Source organism: Merops nubicus, unplaced genomic scaffold, assembly GCF_000691845.1.
Source record: "Merops nubicus isolate BGI_N331 unplaced genomic scaffold, ASM69184v1 scaffold29862, whole genome shotgun sequence".
NCBI lineage: Eukaryota > Metazoa > Chordata > Aves > Coraciiformes > Meropidae > Merops > Merops nubicus.
Genome location: NW_008594739.1, coordinates 16,625 through 36,450, shown reverse-complemented (window position 1 = coordinate 36,450; position 19,826 = coordinate 16,625). Strand labels below are relative to the sequence as shown.

At 40.6% G+C, this 19,826-nt stretch overlaps 2 protein-coding genes across 2 annotated transcripts; one reads left to right on the top strand and one right to left on the bottom strand.

Moving 5' to 3' along the window:
• Positions 1–161: 161 nt before the first annotated feature.
• Positions 162–8,518, top strand: CRYM (crystallin, mu; the record flags this gene model as incomplete). Its single annotated transcript, XM_008935866.1, has 7 exons — positions 162–312; positions 1,178–1,240; positions 3,387–3,488; positions 4,328–4,511; positions 6,791–6,912; positions 7,694–7,778; positions 8,454–8,518. Coding segments are annotated over 7 exons (772 nt in total), but the record flags the coding sequence as incomplete, so codon positions are not given.
• Positions 8,519–13,437: 4,919 nt separating this feature from the next.
• On the bottom strand, positions 13,438–18,163 carry ANKS4B (ankyrin repeat and sterile alpha motif domain containing 4B). The gene is made up of 2 exons (XM_008935864.1): positions 18,000–18,163; positions 13,438–14,512 (listed from the first exon to the last, which is right to left on the bottom strand). The coding sequence occupies exons 1-2, from the start codon at positions 18,161–18,163 to the stop codon at positions 13,438–13,440; spliced, it is 1,239 nt and encodes a 412-aa protein (XP_008934112.1).
• Positions 18,164–19,826: the final 1,663 nt, after the last annotated feature.

Here is a 19,826-nt window from a genome sequence, read left to right as displayed (position 1 = left end):
GGGGACGGGACGGGACGGGACGGAGGAGCTGGAGCATCGGAGAGCGGCGTTGGTACCGGGTTACCGATTAACTGCTCGGTAGCCGAGTGATGTTAAGCACCCGCTGGCTGTAGGCTCCCGTGCCGCGGGTGCTTAAGTGATGAAGGTGATTCTCTTACAAGGTACCTGGGAGTCATGCCTGCTTACAGTGCTGTAGACGATGCTCTGACAACCAAGTTGGTCACCTTTTACGAGCACAAGAAGGATTCCTCTGTGCCTTCTCACCAAGCAACCGTTCTCTTATTTGACCCAAGAAATGGCTCTTTAATAGCTGTGAGTTTTGTGCATGTTTCCGCATTTTTCTGCTAATGCTCTTACCCGTTCTCCCGTCTGATTCACAGAAGCTGGAGCTGGTGTAAAAGGGTCTGTTTACCCCCACCATCAGTGAAAATGCGTTTGTGCTGAATGAGGGTTTGGCCTCAAGCCTTACACCTTTCATCTGTGTTAAACTGTACTCTGGCTGCTCTTTACTGTTGCTTGTGATAGGAAGGGAATCTATTGGCTGGGGGACGGGGGGCGAGGGGAAGGAGGAGGAGGAGGAGGAAGAAAAAGGGTGAAAGTTTGCTTTGTATTTGAAAGGAAAAAATAAAACTTTGACTAGATAATTTGTCTTGAACCAATCAAGAGAGTCACAATTGGTATAGTGGAATAGTATTCGGAGTCTGTTTTGTTTGTTTAAGAAAGTCAAGATTTTTTATTTTTTAGAATATTGACCATTTTTGTTACACCTTAGTAATAATGATTATGAAAGGGCCGAAGCTGACCATGAAAACTCTACTGGACTTACTGCTCAACTGTGTCAGAAAACATGCCAGCTTTTTAAGCCCCTTAGTTCATTTGTAGACAGTAGCTAATACACCTTGAGGCAGGAGTGTCCCACTGTGTGTGATAACTCATTAAAGAAATGCCACAGTTCCCTGGCATCCCTTTCCACAGACATAGTGCAGGGTTTGTGAACAGCTGGCACTTTGTGCTGGTCCCTGGTCTTACTGGAGTGCAGAGGATTGCAGTTATATTGCTCTGTCCTCTGCATTGGAGGGCCAGGTAGATGAAACTGGTATTTACTTATATTTTTTGGAGTTTGTTTCAGACTGTTTGAACTTCTATTTTTTTTTTATTTTTTTTTTTTAACTTGAAGCTCCTAGATGGCAGTGTCATTACAGCAAAACGAACAGCTGCAGTTTCTGCAATTGCTACCAAGGTATGTGCTTCTCTTTAATAAATTGGGACATTTAATGGTGTTATATAGAAAATAACTAGAAGGAATGATGTAAACAGCCTTCAGTATATGACTTTTTATCAAATACAACTTTAAATTAGGTTTATGATAATGTATATACCCTCAGGGAAAACTTAAAATTGGGCTTTTCTGTTTTGAGTGAGTCATGTCTGGCTTAACAATTTGTGTGTTTGGAGAAGGAGTCCGAGGTATGTTTTTGTGGCTTGGTCTGCACACTCTTCTGGGAATCTACTGAGGTGTCTTCCTCTGTCATTTTCTTCATTTTCTGCTTTTCTTAACGTGTTCCCTTATGTCTTTGGGTGATGTTGCTGTGGTGATAATTTCCATTCCTTTAGACATTAGTTTGCCGCTGTTGAACCAGGACAAGTGTGTGCACATTTTGGAGAGAGTGGGGAAAAAGGCACATTTCCAGTGGGTAATGTAGGTCCTCCTGAGATAGGTGATGCCCAGGATGGATGGGTGGCTTGTCCAGAGGTGTCTGTAAGCTTATTTCTTGTCACTGGAAGATGTCCAGATCCATGACTACAGCCATAAACTTCAGTGTTTGAAGGCAAGTGAGGTGAATCTTGCTGTAGCTTGCTTTACATCATTCCAGTTTCTGCTGGAAATCGTTGAATTGGAATTATTTTTTTAAAAACTGTATTTGTCTGGACAAATACAGTCTCTGGGAATGCTTTCTGGGAAGAGAGCAAGTCAGCGTCCATTGCATAGGAGGGTTTTAGTCCTCACCTCAAAGGATGAGGCAATAAGAAGAGCAACAGACCTGAAAAATAACTTCTGTTCTTCACCCATCAGCTTTGCATCAGAATGAAGGCTGATCTCACCACTTGGTTAGCTGCAGTCTTCCTGCCAGCATGACTCTGTTCATGGCAAGAGAACTAAATTGATGCAAAATTGGTGTGAAGAACTTGTCCCAATGAGCTCCCCCTGAACCCAGGGACAGAACAATCACAATGGATTCCTTGGACATGAGGTTATGGGACCTCTTTCATCTCCACCATTCTACACTTGGGCAGTTCTGACAGTTTTTACACAGTCAAGGCTCTGCTAATCTCAAAGGAGCTTGGCTGCTGAAGGGACTTCAAGATTAGATCTTTCATTTGTTGTCAGTTGTTTTGAGAAATTTTCAGGAGTGTTTGAGTTTAGCTCATAGTTGTCATCTTGTTCTCTTTATGGCACTTGTTTTTTTTAAGAGCTGTGTTTTTTTTGCAAGGAACCTTTGAAATAAGTGCTTCAGAGTCTTTGAGAGGAACGTTAAATGAGTTCTTGCTACTGAAAAATAGGGCCAATGAGATTTTTATTCAATGTATTTACAGCAGAATAAATGTTGAGAGCCTAGACAATTCTAAAGCTTTTTTTTTTATGTGGAAGCAGGAGGCCGCAGCAAATGCGTAAACAAGACACAAGGATAGCTTAGGGCTGGACTCCAGCAGCCCTCTCTTGCCCTTTGCCAAGTGCTGGTGAATCACAGGCAAGAACTAAACCAGAAAATCAAGAGCAACTATAGAACTCTTTTGTGTGTTCCTTGGAACCATCCCTATTTTTACAATGCTTGATGTGTACTGTTATGGCTCTTACAATGCCAGGATATGCTTGTGGTATGATTTATGGCTTCAGTGAACTGAAAAAGAAGGTTGTGTGGGATTGTCAGGACCAGCTTACCCATGCAACTACCATTATCAGTGCTGAGAGCTTTCAGTATTCTGAGCCTTCTTTTCAGCCAGTGCAGAACATCAACCCTTAGTTAGTTGCATAGGTGTAATAATTATACTAATATTAGTGTGCTGAGGCTCCAGAATTTGCATTGGCTCATGTTGTTGCATGTTAAGCCTGAATTTCAAGATTCAGACAATTCAAAACCAGAATTAAGCCAAGATGTACTTGGTTACTGACACTAGCTTTGACTTTTTTTTAAATATATATATATGATGGTAATTTAATTTTTTTTGTATTAATATGAATCAATACTAGTTTTTATATTTTTTTTTTTCTTTAAAAGGACTAAGGATACTGCTTTCTCTTTTTTGTGTGGTGTTTTTTTTTGTATGTATTTGTCATATCTGTGAATATATTGTTCTTACTGGTTTTTTTGTTTGATACTGTTTAGTTGTTAATGCCAGCTTTTGCAGAAGTGCTGTGCATTTTGGGAGCTGGTGTTCAAGCATACAGCCATTATGATATCTTCACAGAACTGTTCACATTTAAAGAGGTAATGGACACATTTTAACAAGATACATTTATTTTTCTCTATTATATTTCAGGAGCTCTTATGATAAAGTGCAGCCAACAAAGTTGTATTTGGTCAAATTAAGATGGAGTTAGTATTCCCCATAGCAGCCCTCACAGTGCTGTGCTTTGTGCTGGTAAGGTGTTGATAACACACCAATGTTTTGGCTGCTGATGAGCAGTGCTGCACAGCATCACAGCCCTATCTCCAACATTCCACTTACAACGGGCAGTGGGCTGGGAGTTTTTTTCTATCTTATTTTTTTCCCACCCACCTCATCCTACTGAGGAGGGGAGTGATAGAACGGGCACCTGGCATCCAGCCAAGGTTAACCCACCACAGAAGTTAAGGGATTAATCATATTTTGACTCTGTTTCTACAAACCCCAAGAATATTCTGAACAGCTATAGAATTTCTTGCTCAAATGTTGGTCTAAAAAAAAAAAAAAAGGGGAGGGGAATTGGACACAAAGTTGTTCCAGATGGCTTTTTCTCTTTGTCTGAGAAATCCTGCTGTGGATGCCATACTGAGACAAGCTTTCTGTGACTTTCCCTTAAATATATTTATTGGAAGTATTTGTATTTTATAAATACAGCTCTATAAGGAGCTATTATTCTGGCATCACAGAACAGTTATTCAAATGTGGCTACACACACATGAAATTTAGCCACTTGTATGATGAGAACATTAAAGAGGGAAAAAAAAAAAAAAAACACCTTTATGATATGTGTAACTGTCTACTAGCTAATACTAAACACTGAAGTGTTTTGTTTCAGCAAGGAGAAAGTCTCCAAGCTGATCTGTGTGTCTTTTCCTTGGAGGTGAGGATATGGAATCGCACCAAGGAGAGAGCGGTGCAGTTTGCTGAGTCCGTTCCTGGCCCAGTGCAGGTCTGCTCCTCGGCTCAGGAGGCAGTGACTGGGGCTGATGTGATTGTAACAGTCACCATGGCAACAACACCGATTTTATTTGGAGACTGGGTCAAACCAGGTGCTCATGTCAATGGTATGCTAGGTTCTCATTGTTCAAATGATATATCTATTATTGAGTTGTTTAAATGATATACTTATTATTGCTTAACATCAAAAACTGTTGAAAAGAAGCTTCTCAGAATGGATGCTTGGTGCAGACCACTTCTCCCAGATCTGTCTTCCTGGTTGTCTGGAGCCTACTGCACTGTCCAGCACTGGGTGTTTGCTAGAGCATGGGATATGATTATTTTACTTAGTGGTGTATCATATTTGCCATCATGTTGTTACTTGATAATCACCTTGCTCTCCATTTAAATAACCCATACAAGCATGTTCTTTCCAAAGTGATTCCTGCACATTGTAATGTTTCCCTGGTATTTGTCATCTTTTTCTTTAACCAATTGTGTAAGCTCCTTTGTTTGCTTCTTTCTGGGCTGGTCACATTGCAACTTTTTAACTCCAGTAAAAAGAATAAATCAATAACTGAGTTAAGAACTTTGTAATTTCACCTCTAACTATGGTGAGGTTTTGGGGGCTCATTTTTTTGCTTCCCTTGTACTGATGTTGTCACACTATTGTTCAAAGTCTCTGGACATGCCCACGTGTTTATTTTATCCATTGTGGGCCTGGTTGAGATGACCTTGTGTACTTTTTAAATAGTGTGCTAATCAGACAAAAGCAAATTGTCAAAAGGAACAATTTAAAGAAAGATCTCACATAAGCAGCATACTACCAATTTTTCAAACTCAGTTTAGTCCTTTGTGTTTGAATGTTGTGGTCTGTGTTATGTCACGGTGTGGAAGCCAGAAGTATAACCAAAATCAGTTAAGGTCTACAGTCACTGAGGCAGCACATACACAAAGACCTTTCTCCTTTCTTTGTTTTTTTATATTCTTCTCTCCACTGAGGCATTTGTGCTGTTTGAAGAGGCGTTCAGGCAACATGAAACTTATTCCATGATACCTGGACACTGTGTTTGACTACAGGATAACTGGTTTGGTGGTTGTGGTTTGTTTGTTGTTTGTGTGTGTTTTTTTTTTTTCTTTTTTTTTTTTTTTTCTTCTTTGTTTGTTTTGTTTTTCTTCAGGGTTGTGTTCTTTTTGGCTTTTTCAGGGTGAGTTTTTTTTTTTTTTAGCCCACAAGAAGTTGGTAGTGGTATTGCTGCATTTAAAAAGTGAAGCTCCTTGATTAGTTTTCAGTTTCTTTGGATAAGTGAAAATACATAGTCTGCTCAACTGTTGTACTGCTTATAAGGTTACAAATAAATAATGGAAGGCTACAGATTTAAAAATCCTAATTAGTAGTCTTGAACTCTCTGTCCACATGAGCAAGTCTTTGTTGTACAATAACTTGGTTCTCATCTGTCCAGGATATTTGATGCATTCTTCACATCTTTGGCTTTTTTTTCTATAGGAACATAACAGTCTGAATCAAATAAAAGGACTATAAAATGCAGGGCATTTGGTAATAGTCTGATGAAAGACAAGGGTACAAGAGATAATGGACAAAGAGTTGATTTTCTTAGGCCTCAGCTACCCAGAGTATGCTGGCAAGGATATTCTACTGACAAATCAAATATTGAATGTTTTAGAGGAGCACCCATTTATTGCTACCATTTTCAAAGCTGCTGGCAAAGACTTGTTTGTTTCATACCTATACATAGTTACATATATCTTTACATTTCTCATATAGATACTGGGTAACAAAGGGCTAAGCAGTGATACTTCCCCTTCTTTGCCAGCATTATTTGGAAGGGGCAGTTTGACTAGTGTGCCAAAGAGGTGGAAACTGCCAGCAAGTAATCTCACTTCTGTTTCCTGAAGAGTTGCAATTTAATGCTTTAGCAGGTTGAAATGCAAAGGCCAGTTGATTCCAGTTGTTCCAGCTGTGCTTCTGGGGACTGTAAGACTTGTCAGCAGCAGCATCTGCATGACTAGAGGTCAAAGATGCTGTACATCTTAATGAGCTGTAATTTGTAGGGTTGAACACAATGGTGTCCTTCATCTACATCAGTGGGAATTCAGGGGGGTAGCACCGAGTTGAAACAGACTAAATGTGTGTGTGTATATATATATATATACATATGTTAGTGTTAGAGCTGAAGCCAAAAAAAGTGGCTTTTTCCCAGTTGTTCAGGCACATCCTATTTTTAGTTGTATTATCAGTCAACATGTCTTCAGTGCTAACGTCAGATTGTCTGTGTATTATGTTTCCACAACAGTGTCCATTGTTACTTTACATGTCTTTTGGACAAAATGTGGTTTGCACTTGTTTTAAATATTCTTCCCGAGCTCATCAGTTTTGTTGTCTTAGCTGTTGGAGCAAGTAGACCAGACTGGAGAGAACTGGACAATGAACTGATGAAGAATTCTGTTCTGTTTGTGGATTCCAGAGAGGCTGCTCTTACAGAATCAGGAGATGTTATATTATCAGGGGTAAGACTTTCTTAAATTATAGACTTTATTTTTGTGGCAATTGGCTTTCCAGGCACAGGGTGAAAGAAACTGGTGTCAGACTGAGACTTCCATGTGTCTATGCCAAAACCATGCAACCTCTGTATCAGCCATTATGTGACACCATATTACAGCAGCATTGTTTTCAGCATTGGCCTTTGTGTACGATAGCAACATATTGTTTTTGAGAGACCTACGTTCTTGCAATGTTTAGTAGCTATGTTAAGTAGTTTTCAGATCTAGTCACGAGAACCTGTGACTTTCTTCCCTTAAGATTTCAGTGTGTTTGACACACATCAGGCCTCTAGTGGATGGATGACAGAAGCCAAGCAGTTAGTAACCTGTAGGGATTTAACAACAGGGACTCTTCTTGCCTAAATGGAGTTTTCTTTTTCTCTTTTAATGTTTCTGCAGAACAAGTGGGATTTCCACTTTTGAGGTTTAACATAAGAGGTCTGATTATGGTAAGGTGTGTGGAATCACATGTGTTTTGTTGGACAAGTAACAAGATAGCCACTGTAAAAAAAACTTATTAGGGAAAGTCTGCGAGCTGTTTTTCTCTGAAGACCATTCCACTCCTCTGTGATTTCTGTCCAGTTTCTGTATTGTTTGTCTGAATACTGATCTGCTTCACCATGGAATGGAGTGAGTTCTGGGACAGCAGAACTGGAGGAGGAGTTCTCTTTTGGAGTCACACAGAAAATCTTCTCTTAACATATGTATGGATATTATGGTTTTGAATCAATATGTATTTGTTTCACAGGCAGAGATTTTTGCTGAGCTGGGAGAAGTATTGAAGGGTACAAAACCAGCCCTGCCTGAGAAAACAACTGTGTTTAAATCACTGGGTAAGAACAACCCCTCCTGTGTACAAGCCTGACAGAAAACAATGCCCTGTTATTTATTAGGTCCCCCGTGCGTGGGAAAGCCCCTGCTCATCTTCAAACCTGCTGTGGCAATGCACTGTCCACAGGGAACTAGAATGTGATTTGCATTTTCCCTTTCAATTTCCCTTTTTATTTATCTTGTAAGACTGATGTAATGAAAAGTGATAGGAAAGCAAACAAACAATAGGAAGAAGTCCGTTTTCCCTTTCAGTTGTTCAGCACACGGCTGCAGTGTTTGTTAATACAGCTGCAACCTGAACACCCTGCTGAGCTGCCCCTGGAGGCTGCCTGACCTGCAGACAATGTGGCAGTGTACTGTGGGGTTGGAGTTGATGTCTGGGGCTAAGATTGGGAGCAGTCATGGATTACCGTGCTCTGAGCTGCAGGACATGTCTGAAAGGGCCAAGGTGTGATTGGAACACTGAAAATTAGATTCATGCTATTACCTTACCTTCATATAGCACACCAAGAGAGGATGGCTATAAACTTTGAATGTAACACTAATTGTTTGGGATGGGAAATTATTTCTGTTCCTGTCAAGTTGGATAACTTCCTGAGTCCTCTCCTTCCCTTCTGAAGTGAATTTGCTTTGTGCAGATGAAGAATTGTCTGAAGGTGACTTTAATTCTTTTTCAGGGATGGCAGTTGAAGATACAGTAGCAGCAAAATTTGTTTATGATTCATGGTCAGCTGGTAAATAGAGAGAAGTCTACAATGCCAGTGAGGCCAGGAAAACTGTTTGCACTTAGTTTCCTTGGATCTTTTGTTAACAAGAAAGGCACTAATCCTCTCTCAGTGTAACCCTTCTAGAACATTCAAGAATGAAAAGTAAAATGTCAGCAATAGACTAACTTCTACTGTTTTCTAATGGCAAGTATTAGATACCTGCAGTATTACTAAGGAGTATTTCTCATGTAATGGCAAATATTAGATGTTTGCAGTGGTACTAACGTGGGTATGGGTTTTTTTACATATTTTGGTATAATTCCGGAATTATACCAATCTGTGGGTGGATTTCATGTTTTTAGAGAGGTAATTCATACTGGAGTAAAATATATCAGGTGGGATAATGGACTGTGGGATCATATTTACCTGTGATGGTACTTTAAATGCATCTGTGGGTTTCAGTGCTGTGCTGACAGTAACAGTCTCTCCTGGGAGCACAGCCCACCTGTGACTTCTGGACACCCCTTCCAGCCCAGACTGAGATCTGGAAGTCACCATCCTTACTTTCACCCCCCACAACCCCCTTCCCTGCCCTCGGACCCTGTGTTTTTTCATTTAAGAGCACACTCTGGAGTGGGAGTTTATATAAATAATGATGCCTCCATACAGTTAAATTTGTCTGTTTTTGTAAAAGACCTGGCTCAGGAAGAGTTAGAGTGCAGAAAATCAGAGCTAATGTTATGTACCTCTAACTGGGAGGAAAAGAGAGGTATACTGAATACCTCTCTTAGTACTTTCCTGGGTGGGATATTGCCATTTTCATATTACAAGAAATGACCTAAAATGTGAGCACTAAAACTGTGTTTTGATTTAACTTTTATCTGTATTCTGTAGGGAGGTTTTGTTAATCTATTGTGGTTTTAAGTTCTGTTTCAAAGCTTCTTGAAGGTTGTAACTGTGCAAATTGATTTCAGTAGAATAAACAAGTATACAGGCAAATATTTTCAGCTTGGCTGTACCATGGTTCAGTTTGCAATTCTTTTATCCCAGCGTGTGTTTTCTGGGGTGGGAATTCCCATGATGCTTTCTTGGCGGAGGAACCCAGTGATGTTCTACATAAGGAGAAGTTCCAGTTTTGTGCTGTTATGCAACTGCCTTACAAAAAATTGAGCATCTGCTGAAAAACAACTACTGCCCTGGAAACAAATTCCTGTCTCAGGCTAGAGTTGTGCCTTATGAAATTTTATTTCTACTTACATATTTCATGCAGTCTATTAAGTGTTTCTTCACTCTTTGGAAGGATTACATGACATGGCCATTCAATATTGGTGCCAGTAGAACAGTGCAATAGGAAGGAGGTTCAGAAGCAGTTGGCATTAAAGCCCTTGATGGTGCATAAGTAAGTGTAGAAGAGGTTAATGAGTACAGTGCAGATGTGACATAAAGAATACTCCAAATTATAAACCTGGTATAAACTACTTGGAAAAAAGTAGTAAGTGTCAGAGTTTGTAATCTGTAGAGTTTTAGCATGGAAGGGTATCAGACCAGTAAGTGAATAGGGTCAAAGGATGTGTTTGTGTGGATAGAAAACTGACTCCATTGATCTTTTTCATATCAGCAGAAAAAAACACAAATGTCTCTAAATTTTAGCATTTTTAAGTCATAGTAAAATTACCCACACTTCAAGCTTTCTCTGTCTTCTGCAGTATTCAGAAATGTGACTCAGCCTGTTACTTCAGTGATGGAGAACTCCACTAGCTTAACCCAAATGTGACAGCCATTGATGTTCCCTAATTCCAGAACTGCAGGAAAACTTGCATTTACCACTTAGAACAATATTATCCCAGTTTGGTGCCTCTGTAAAACAAGGTTTGTAATTTGAAGTCAGACAGTATTTGGGAAGAAGGAAAATACAGTTTTTCACATGTACTCTTCTGCAGACTGTGCACTTCAAAAGTAGGTGGAACTAGTCCAAAAACCTGGTTCTGAAAACCTGGAGTGTTCTCTGCTTTCATTTGCAACGGGAGGTTCTGGGAGCCTGGCTTCACTCTTGTACCTCTGAATTCATAAAGAGGATTCAATTCACTTACAATGGAGTTGCTTGGGTTGCTGTCCTTAGATTTGGGGGGGGGGGAGGGAATTTCCTTGTGTTAAAAGTCATTCTTAAGACATTCTATAACTTGCTTTTATGTTAAAATTAAATGAATGCTGCTCTTTTTCTTTGACTTGCATTTTGTTGTGTGTTACTTTCGTGTGATGGGTTGGTTTTTTTGAAGATGAGGAAGGAAGTATTCAAGTTGTTGCAGCAACTAATTTCTCAGTAAACGTGGTTGCTGAGTGTCAAAATTGAGACTGCTCTACCCTGTATGATACACAGTTTTGCAGTCATTGTCCCATGCTGCACGTTCCCTACTCTTGGATGTCTGTCTGTTGCAGAGTATTAAATTCCTCGGGAAGGGGAGTCCTTCATTTGGGAGAGCTGTGATCCTGTGAGATCCCATGGTTTCATGACTGAGTTTGGATTGGGCTATAACATTGCACATGTAATAAATAAAGTCTTTCCAACTGAACCGCACTATACGAATGTTACCAAGGAGTCAGGTTTGGTATTTGCTAATTTAAATAGTTCAAATTATAAAATAAACAAAGGGCATTGTTGGAAAAAAATTGAAAACAGCAAAGCACATAAGAGGAAAAAGCTGAAATGTGACTGTTCTTCCCTCACCGCCCAGTTGTTCCACATGACTGCTTTATACCAGAGGCCAAATTCCAGGACCACCCTGGAAGAAAAAGACCAGCACTATTGCACATAAAAATAAAGCAATAAAAAATACTACTCTGTATCAATAATTATATGTATATTGGGGTTGATTGAGTTGCTTAAAAAGGTGTCATGTGATGTGCTCTGGGTCTTCTTAATTAGTCTCTAGATGCAGTTCCAGAAGGACAATAAACTCCTTCCTGCAGATCTTGTGCTGTATCATTTAGCTCCACGGAGTTACTGTGGATGCCCAAGGACATACCAGAACATGCTGAATACTTGTGACAACTGAGTCAATCAGTTCCTGTGTGGATAATCTGTCCCATCACCTCTGTCAGTGCTCACAGCAGTCAGGCAGGTTCATAGATGAATATGCAGAGAGGCAGATTTTCAGTGAAGTTCAGAGCTCCTTGGGGCCCATCAGAGAACCTCTGAAGCTGTTCTGTGGTGAGAGCAGTTATTGGACAGGTCCTACAGGAGTGATGCTGCTCACTGATGTTTTCATGCTGTGCTGTGGGCAAGTCACAAGCATTTGAGTAGGTAAAGAACCATCAAATACATCAGTTGTATGACTTGAGAGTGACAGGTTTTGACCCTTCAAAATCTGCTCATCATGTGCCTTCAAATATATAAGGTTCACCATTTCCTCCTTTCTTTGTTAAACATTTGGGAGTTTCTTAGCTAAAATGAGAACAACCCAGCAGGTTAATAGCATGGAGTCTAGGAGAATGCTGTCTAATTTAATTACCATACTAAGCACAGCAATCATGTAAGGTTGTGCAGAACAGGACCTTGATGTGACAGCTTAACAGAAAAAATTGCCAACCTGCTGAAGTACGGGAATCCAAGGAGGAAAGAATGAAGTGTAAAGTCCAGACGAGAAAAGGATTTCTGATACACAAATCAAAGTAGCAAGAAGATGTGGGAAGAAGGAAACATGAAAAAATTGATTGACTAGCATTAGTGTCCACAAATGCAGTATATCCCTAAGGAAAAAAATGATAGCTGACTAATGGATAGTGATAAAAAGAGATTTAAAAATAAAAGACCTGCTCATAATTGTGCCTCTAAAATCTGAGATCTGAGCCAAAGCATGACTGCTACAAGCACCTTGTTAGATTCACAAAACTCAACAGCAGTGATTATCGGATAGGGCTCTCTTCCCAAGGGAACAGGCCTGAGAGAGATGAAGGGAACCCTGCTGTGGATGCCTCCAGATAGATTGCAAAGAACAGGAGATTCCACAGAAGCACATCCCTATTTTCTTTCTCTTTTCACAAGCTGTGTGTGTGTGTTAATTCAGTTTTCAGGCTAACACTGACAACAACCAACAGAAAATGCTGAGTGAAAAGAGTCCTGGTTTCAGGGATCTCACGGGGCAAACACATCTTATAGGAACCAAAACAGGTTAAAAATGTTGAAAATAAAACCTCAGCTTCTTGTAGTTAAAAGTATTGCTGTCTTCATGCCATTTAAGACGTGATGGGTGCTGGCAGCTGCATCAAGTCTAATGAGACAAGAGAAAAGAATACACAACTCACACCAAACATCTCCTGGCAAGGTACTTCATGTATTTTTAAATTAATATCAATACAGTAGCACAACACTATACTGACAAGAATACAAAATTTTATTAAATTAGTCTTATTCACATGAATTCAGAGGCTATTAGAGTCAATAAGCTATAACTGAAATTATGAAAGATTCAGATGCTACTTCTAACATAGCATCAGTACTAGGAAGGGTGATTTATAGCCACCTAACAGAAAAAAATGGAGAAAACTCAAGGCTCTCAACCTTTGGGAATGTTGTTTGCATTGTGGTTTTGGAGATGAATGCAAGGGCTTTTTAAAGGAATATAGTGTGGCTGGCCTTCACCAACTTTGTAAGTTATTCTGGCAAGAAGAAATCCAGTCCCCATAAACAGTAGTAAAAGGGGGGAAAAAAGGTGTAAAGCTATAGATTTAGCTTTTTTACCTTTACATTCTTGCTCTTTGGCAGGATATGCTTCAGTTAATATCCCATGCATCACAGCCGTGTCTCTGTAAAGAAAAATCTTTGTCCTTGATGTACTTTCTAAAGGAACTGATATCCTCTCTGCCTTTTGCTCTAGCAGATATCTGAAAAGAATCGCATGGTTTTTGGAAAGAGGAAAAGAATGAGTGTGTAGTTTACAGGAACAGGTATGTTAATTTATAAGCAAGTATCTACAGTCTTTCCAGGGTTCTTGAGTGCTTGTTTTCTTTTATTCACAGCATTCAGGACTTTCTTTCTTGGGCCAAGCTCTATCTGAATGCTCTGTAGATCTTCATCAGAACATAGCATCAGGGCATCTAAATCAATTTTTTCCCTCATAAAGACTGGAAGAAACTCATCCAGCATCTGTGATGCTAGGAATACCTCCAGGGGTGTGTTCTCTGCTTCCTCATCATCCCAAATTACTTCTTCCTCATACCAAGGGATCTCAGCAGCATTTTCAGCATCATCTTCCCTGCCATTTGCAGCATTTTCATATTGAAAGAACTCACTGGACATTTTAAAGCTTACACCTTCTTTCTCAGAAGACACAATTCCAGGATTTACATCTGCAGCCAAATTCCTTCCAAACACAATCTTGCCGAGACCCGGTCGCTTAAAAATGGAGAGCTGACTGTCACTATCAGAACAGTTTTTCTCTCCATGATCATTCAGTAATTCATCCTCCTCCTTCTCATCGAAAAAATGCATCACAGGTCTCCTACCTGTATCATCCTTTTGATCATTGCTTTGTGTTTCCTGGCTTCTTGTGCTGTCAGTTGTCTTTTTTGTCTTCAATTTGAAGGTATCTTTCAGATTTTTTGAGAAAGGACTTGTTGTATTTGAAGCAAAGAGACTAGGCACCTTTACTCTGGAGTGTGTCCCTTTGAAAGAATTCACCGTGCCAACCTTTTCTTTCATATAATTGCGATTCATTTGATGCTGGTGTTTCTCTTGTCGCTTCTCACATTCCTTGATTTGTTTCTCCACATTCCTCTGGGCCTGTGCTTTGAGTTTAGAGACCTTCTTTGGGTTCAGCATGTTTTGCTCAGTAGCAGCTTTGTCCAGGATTCTGACACACTCATTGCGATCTCTGCTGGCAGCCACCTCCAGGGGAGTGCGAAGGTCATTGTCCAGAGCAAATATATTGGCACCAAAGTTGATCAAAAAGGAAACGCAGTGGATGTGACCATTGCAAGCAGCGTGGTGGAGAGGCGTGTTCCCCCAGATGTCACATTTGTCCGGATCACCTCTGAGAAGGAAAAGCATACAATGAGCTGGACATGCCCCAGCGTAGCACTGCAGTGGGACTGAACAGTACTGAACATTTAGCTCAGCTTCGCTACGAGGAGTACAGCCCAGTGAAAATGAGTCAGTTTAGGCCCATCCTCTAGAATGGTGCTACATCTACACAAGCACTGAATTTGGCTGCATGTGTGGCATAAGCTCCAATTCCTGCCTGTCTGTGAATTAAGCAAGCTTGTTGGGGCTGACTGCCTGCATATGTGACTCCCTGTAACAGAGCCACTCTATTTCCTTTGTGCCATCCGAAGGTCTGGCAGGGCTTGCTTTGCTCCTGGCTGGTCTCATCTGCCTCTGCAATAGGACAGAAATAAGCAGCCACCCATGTGCTGGGAACAGGCTGCAGCTCTGCTTTGCTGCTGACAGCTCCAAGTGGGCTCAGGCTTCAGTTTACACTCACTGGAATTGATGGCAAAAATGTTTCAATAGCTTTTGTGTGGAATATTTTAAAGGCTTTTTGGTGACTCTTCGCTTTTGCTTGTGAAATACAGGGGCAATATTTGGAGGATTCTTCACTGCCACAGTGATATATATTTAATGAGCCCATGCAGTAACTTGTTTGGTAGGTAATAGGTAAATTATTAGGAGTAAAGTCCTGATTACACATTTGTCTCCATTGCTATTATATTAAGCTCAGATAGATGCCATTGTTTTTCTTCAATCTTTTGTTCTCCTTAAGCTGCTTTTGCTCAGGGGGTTTGAAAAGCAGAAGCTCATTTGAAAATAAAATACCACGTCTTTTCAACCAAATTCAAAGCTACTGAAAAGCATTGCTTTCTTTTTAACTCTTGCACTGTCTTCACACTGAACTGCTCCTTGCAGATGAGAATTGACTTGAATACATGTACTATACTCAGATACATACACAGGTACAGATACATATTTGGCAGGATCAACATTAGCAATGTTCAGAACAGAGCTTGAGTTGTCTTGTGACCAATAACCAAGGCAGCCACAGCAGCCCAAAACCTTTAATAATTTCAGAGCCAGAACCAAATTTACAAGGAGAATTTATACCTTTTGGGATCTTAAGCATTTCAATGCCTTGGAGATCTTTCCTATGGCAGTTGTACGATGAATGAAATGGTACATCCTATCACAAAGTCTCTTTAAGGCACTGTTCTCTGGCTTTGAGTATCTCTGAAGAAAAAGCACTAACATGTTTGTTGAGGGCCAAATCTGAAAACCTCCTTCAGCCTGAAATGCCACAGGCAACAGAGAGGTTGGGGGTCCTGGCAGAGCTAAGACACAAAGCTGTTTGCCTTGAGGAACAACAGCAAGTCGGAGCACGGCAGGCTGCGAGAGCTCAGCATTTCTACATGGAGGTGGCAGCTGGGGATCAAAGTTTCTCCACTTGCTCCTACAGCAGCCATGTGTACATATTTCTGCTTTTGTGGCTCTGCCTGGGGAACTGCCCGGCTGCAGCCACCTGTGCCAGATTCCTGAATTCCCACATTAGCAAACGGGCTGCAGTATCCTGAGCCTCGGAAGTGCTGCGTCATCCATCCTCCCCCAGGTCCCTTCACAGCTGCTTGTACTCTATTTTCCCCCTGAAGACTGCCAGGCTTTGAGTCTCAAACAACCAACAAACTTTGAGTGTCCGTTCCAAGCTCAGTGGGACTTTGGATAAGGTTTGACATCTGCTTTGGGTTCTTGTCCTCCTCTCACAAAAAAGGCTCTCACAAAAGAGAGCAGATCTGCTACTTGCTCTTGACTTTATTCATGTACCTGCAAAGCGAGCAGAGAAAAGGTCTCTTCATGCCCAAGAAGACAAACTAATTCAAGATGAAAGAGGTTTATTCTTAGTATTGCTACATTCTCCAAGAGCTGAGTGTGAAGCTTCAGAGTTCAAAAATCTGCAACCACCCTAAAGAAAACCATCTTGTATCTCAGTGCCTCTCAGGAAAATTCTTCAAGGAAAGGATGAATTTGTTACAAATAATAAAAATACTTTCTCACAAGAAAGCACTAACTAACTGCAGAACAGATAGAGTGTCTTCTAAAATTCAGCTTTTCCTAGAAAACCAGAGAAACTACAGCCATATCTCTGACAGCCACGGCCTGCTCATCATGTCAGGAAATCCTGGATTAAAACAGAGGTGAATGAGCATGTTTGAAGATTGTTGAGGGCAATACTGTCCCAAAGCTGTTAACTCTATCCAGAAAAAGAGTTAGAAGTACATTAAATAACAAATACATAGAAATTCTGATCTTTGTGTCATCTGCTGTAACTTTTATCAGCTTACATGGTAGAAGACATTTTTCAATCTAATTTTGAAAAACATTATTTGTTCCTTAGCTAGCTGTTCTGTCTTCTAGGTGTTCAAGGACAAACCTTTATTGACTTTAGATATTTCCTTGAAGCTGCCTCGATTATATGAGTTGGAAAACTGTCAATCTATTTTTGCTTCTCCTGAGGACACAGCAATAACTGTGCAGTCCAAAGGTCTTTTTTATTGTATTATTACAGCCACACCTGAGCTCAGTGCTCAGCTTGCTCAACAAAGCATAGCTATGAAAACCCTATTTTTATTCCATATTTTAAATACTTTTTTCAATAAAAGAAAGCTCAGATACATCCAAATAGTTATTCAACTTTTCTCTCCACTCCTCTTTAAGCTATTATAGTTGAAAACACAGGTCAAGCTAATCTTCATCTCAGCCCAGAAATAACATTTTATTAACTGTATCTCAAGACAAGAACAGACTTTCTTCTATTAGATCTCATTATAAAATCACAGCTTAAAAGATAGGCTCCAAGCAAGAAAGTATGGAGGGTGGGAAGGTAGTTACCATTTCAATAATACATTTTAAACATGTAGTACATTTAAGTGATACCAAACAGAAATATGACTATTAGAAAATAAACCTGTAGAAAACCTTCCTTTCCTTCTTTTTTTTTTTTCCCCCCCCTGTTTACAAAGATCCTTCCACAGCTTCTGAAACAGATGTTACTGTCTCAAAACTATCAGTTGTGACTTGCATCTGGACAGCATTAAATCGTCACAGGTGTTTGCTGACTGCTCTTGGGAAGAAAGTGGGAGAGATTTTTTACTAAAAATGTTTCAAACTATGCATTTCTCTATAGAGATAGAGCCTGTTTCAAATATTATCATCAAAGGTCGTTGGCCAGCTTCTCCTCCATTAGGGTGAGGCAAGGTCCCAGGGCCCTGCTTCCGCTAACTGCGCCCTGCAGGCTGCATATACAGCATGGTCCCACTGATGGGGATGTGGCTTCAGCAACCACATGTGCAGACCTCAAAGGTTCTGGCCCTAAACCATTGCGAATGAAGAGAAACAATTCTTGGTAATGCGTTGAGAGAGATGACCAGGATTTTCAGCCTTTTGGATCTGAGGTCATTGGGGCATTAGAAACATGGCACACGAGTTATAGTTTTGAGCCATAAACTTTACACAGTGGAGGCTGATTGACTTACCCCCTCCGGCATATGACTTCCAGAGCTTCTAGATACCCATGATATGCTGCCAGAAGAGTAGGTGTCATCCCATCTTCGTCTGAGGTATTGAGGTCTTTCCTAGTGGCTTCTTTCAAGAGGTCCAAATTGCCATCGGCTGCTGCTTTGTGATACCTGCTTGACATTTTCAGTAACTTATGGTTTCCCAAAGCAGCTCTGAATGATATCCAGACTGCAGTCACCTGTCTGTTACAGGGATAGTTCATTAATGATTACAAGTTAAGCCATCCCTGTGAGTATGGAAATGAGGAGGCAAAGTTCATCCTAGCAAACAACTTATCTGGAGCTTTGCATGAGTAATAAGGCAACGGTGTGGTGAATGCTTTCATTCTCTGGAAGGTGGCTCTGGTGTTTACCATTAATTGCATATTTGACTACTTAAACACAGAGGGGATTCATTCATCTCCTCTGTGTCTTTGCCTAACTGTTCCAAGAAAAAAAATTCAAAAGGACCATGAACTTAAAAAAAGCAAAACTTCAAAAAGCCTTCAAAAAGCCATGAATGTCAGTACATTCAGGTTTCACCCTAAGTAATGAAGCATGCTTGAGTTTTGATAGGATGAAATGCATAAGCCATTACCTTTACTGGTGAAGTCCTTTGTAACCTATCATTTATTGGGTTGCTGCATTTGAAAACAATCCTCTCTCCCACTTCTGAAGCTGTTTTGTGTACGCAGATGGGTGTGCAGATGGAAACAGACGTGTCAGGACCACGGTGATGTTTTAATAAAACCACCAGCAGGTCTGGAAGTCTCAGCAGACAAAACCACAGCCTATTGTGTGATCCTTTTAACTTCAAATTGCATTCAAATACACATTCATCTAACAGGTGTTTTAATCTCTGGTTTAGATGCAAAAAATGTGCAAGATTTCTTCAGGATAGCACAGGGAATTCAAGAACTGGAAATGTCATGGGCTGGTGCCTGCTGCCCCAGCTTGGGCACTGTGGTCCTTGCCTGGGAATGGAAGGGTCCAGTCCCCATCTCACATAAGCACTTATTGCTTTAGAAATTATTTCCTCTGATTTCAGTGGTGTTAAGGGCTACCTCTGGGATTAGAAGCTTTTAGAATTAGACTGCAATTCTATCAAGACTTACTAAGAGAAAAAACATGTAAAAGGTCAGTCTTAAAACAGCAGCTGAGAAGAAATCAGCAAGAGACTACCTGCTGCTGAAGAAAATGCTGCAGGCTATCTGTCATTCCGGTTGCACTCACAGCAGCTGCCGGATAAATGTTACTTTTTTTGTCAGGCTGTTTCCTGTGGCTAAGGGAATTAACCTGTGTCTTAGAGACTCTACCCACCGGAATTAGCAGTGAGGTTTTGTTGCTTATTATGCTTCTGTTACAGAAGCAGTAGCATTTGAAAACCAACTCATTGCCCAGAGCTGGTGCAATTCCTGAGTGGAGTGCCACCTCATTTACCTCCCACAATGCCGCCCATGTAACACACTGAAGACCTCTCCAAATGGGCTCTCTCTCTTAATTATTTTCACAGACAGGGATTGAAGAACCCTTCAGGAACAAACTTGTACCAACAATTTTCTCCCTCAAAGACAAGGAGATTCAGTCAGATCCTGTGACAGGTTTGAAACTCTGAATAAACAAGTCTAGGTAGGAGTAGAGCAAAGCCCTGGTTTTCCTTCCCGTCGTTCCCGGACGCAGCCATCCCTGGTGCTGTCCTGACATCTGAGGGCAGTGAGGAAAGGCCGTGCTTCACCCGGGCCAAACTTCATCGCCACAGTAGAAGACAGCTTTGCTGTCAGCCCTTCTTCAAGTTCCCTGCACTGC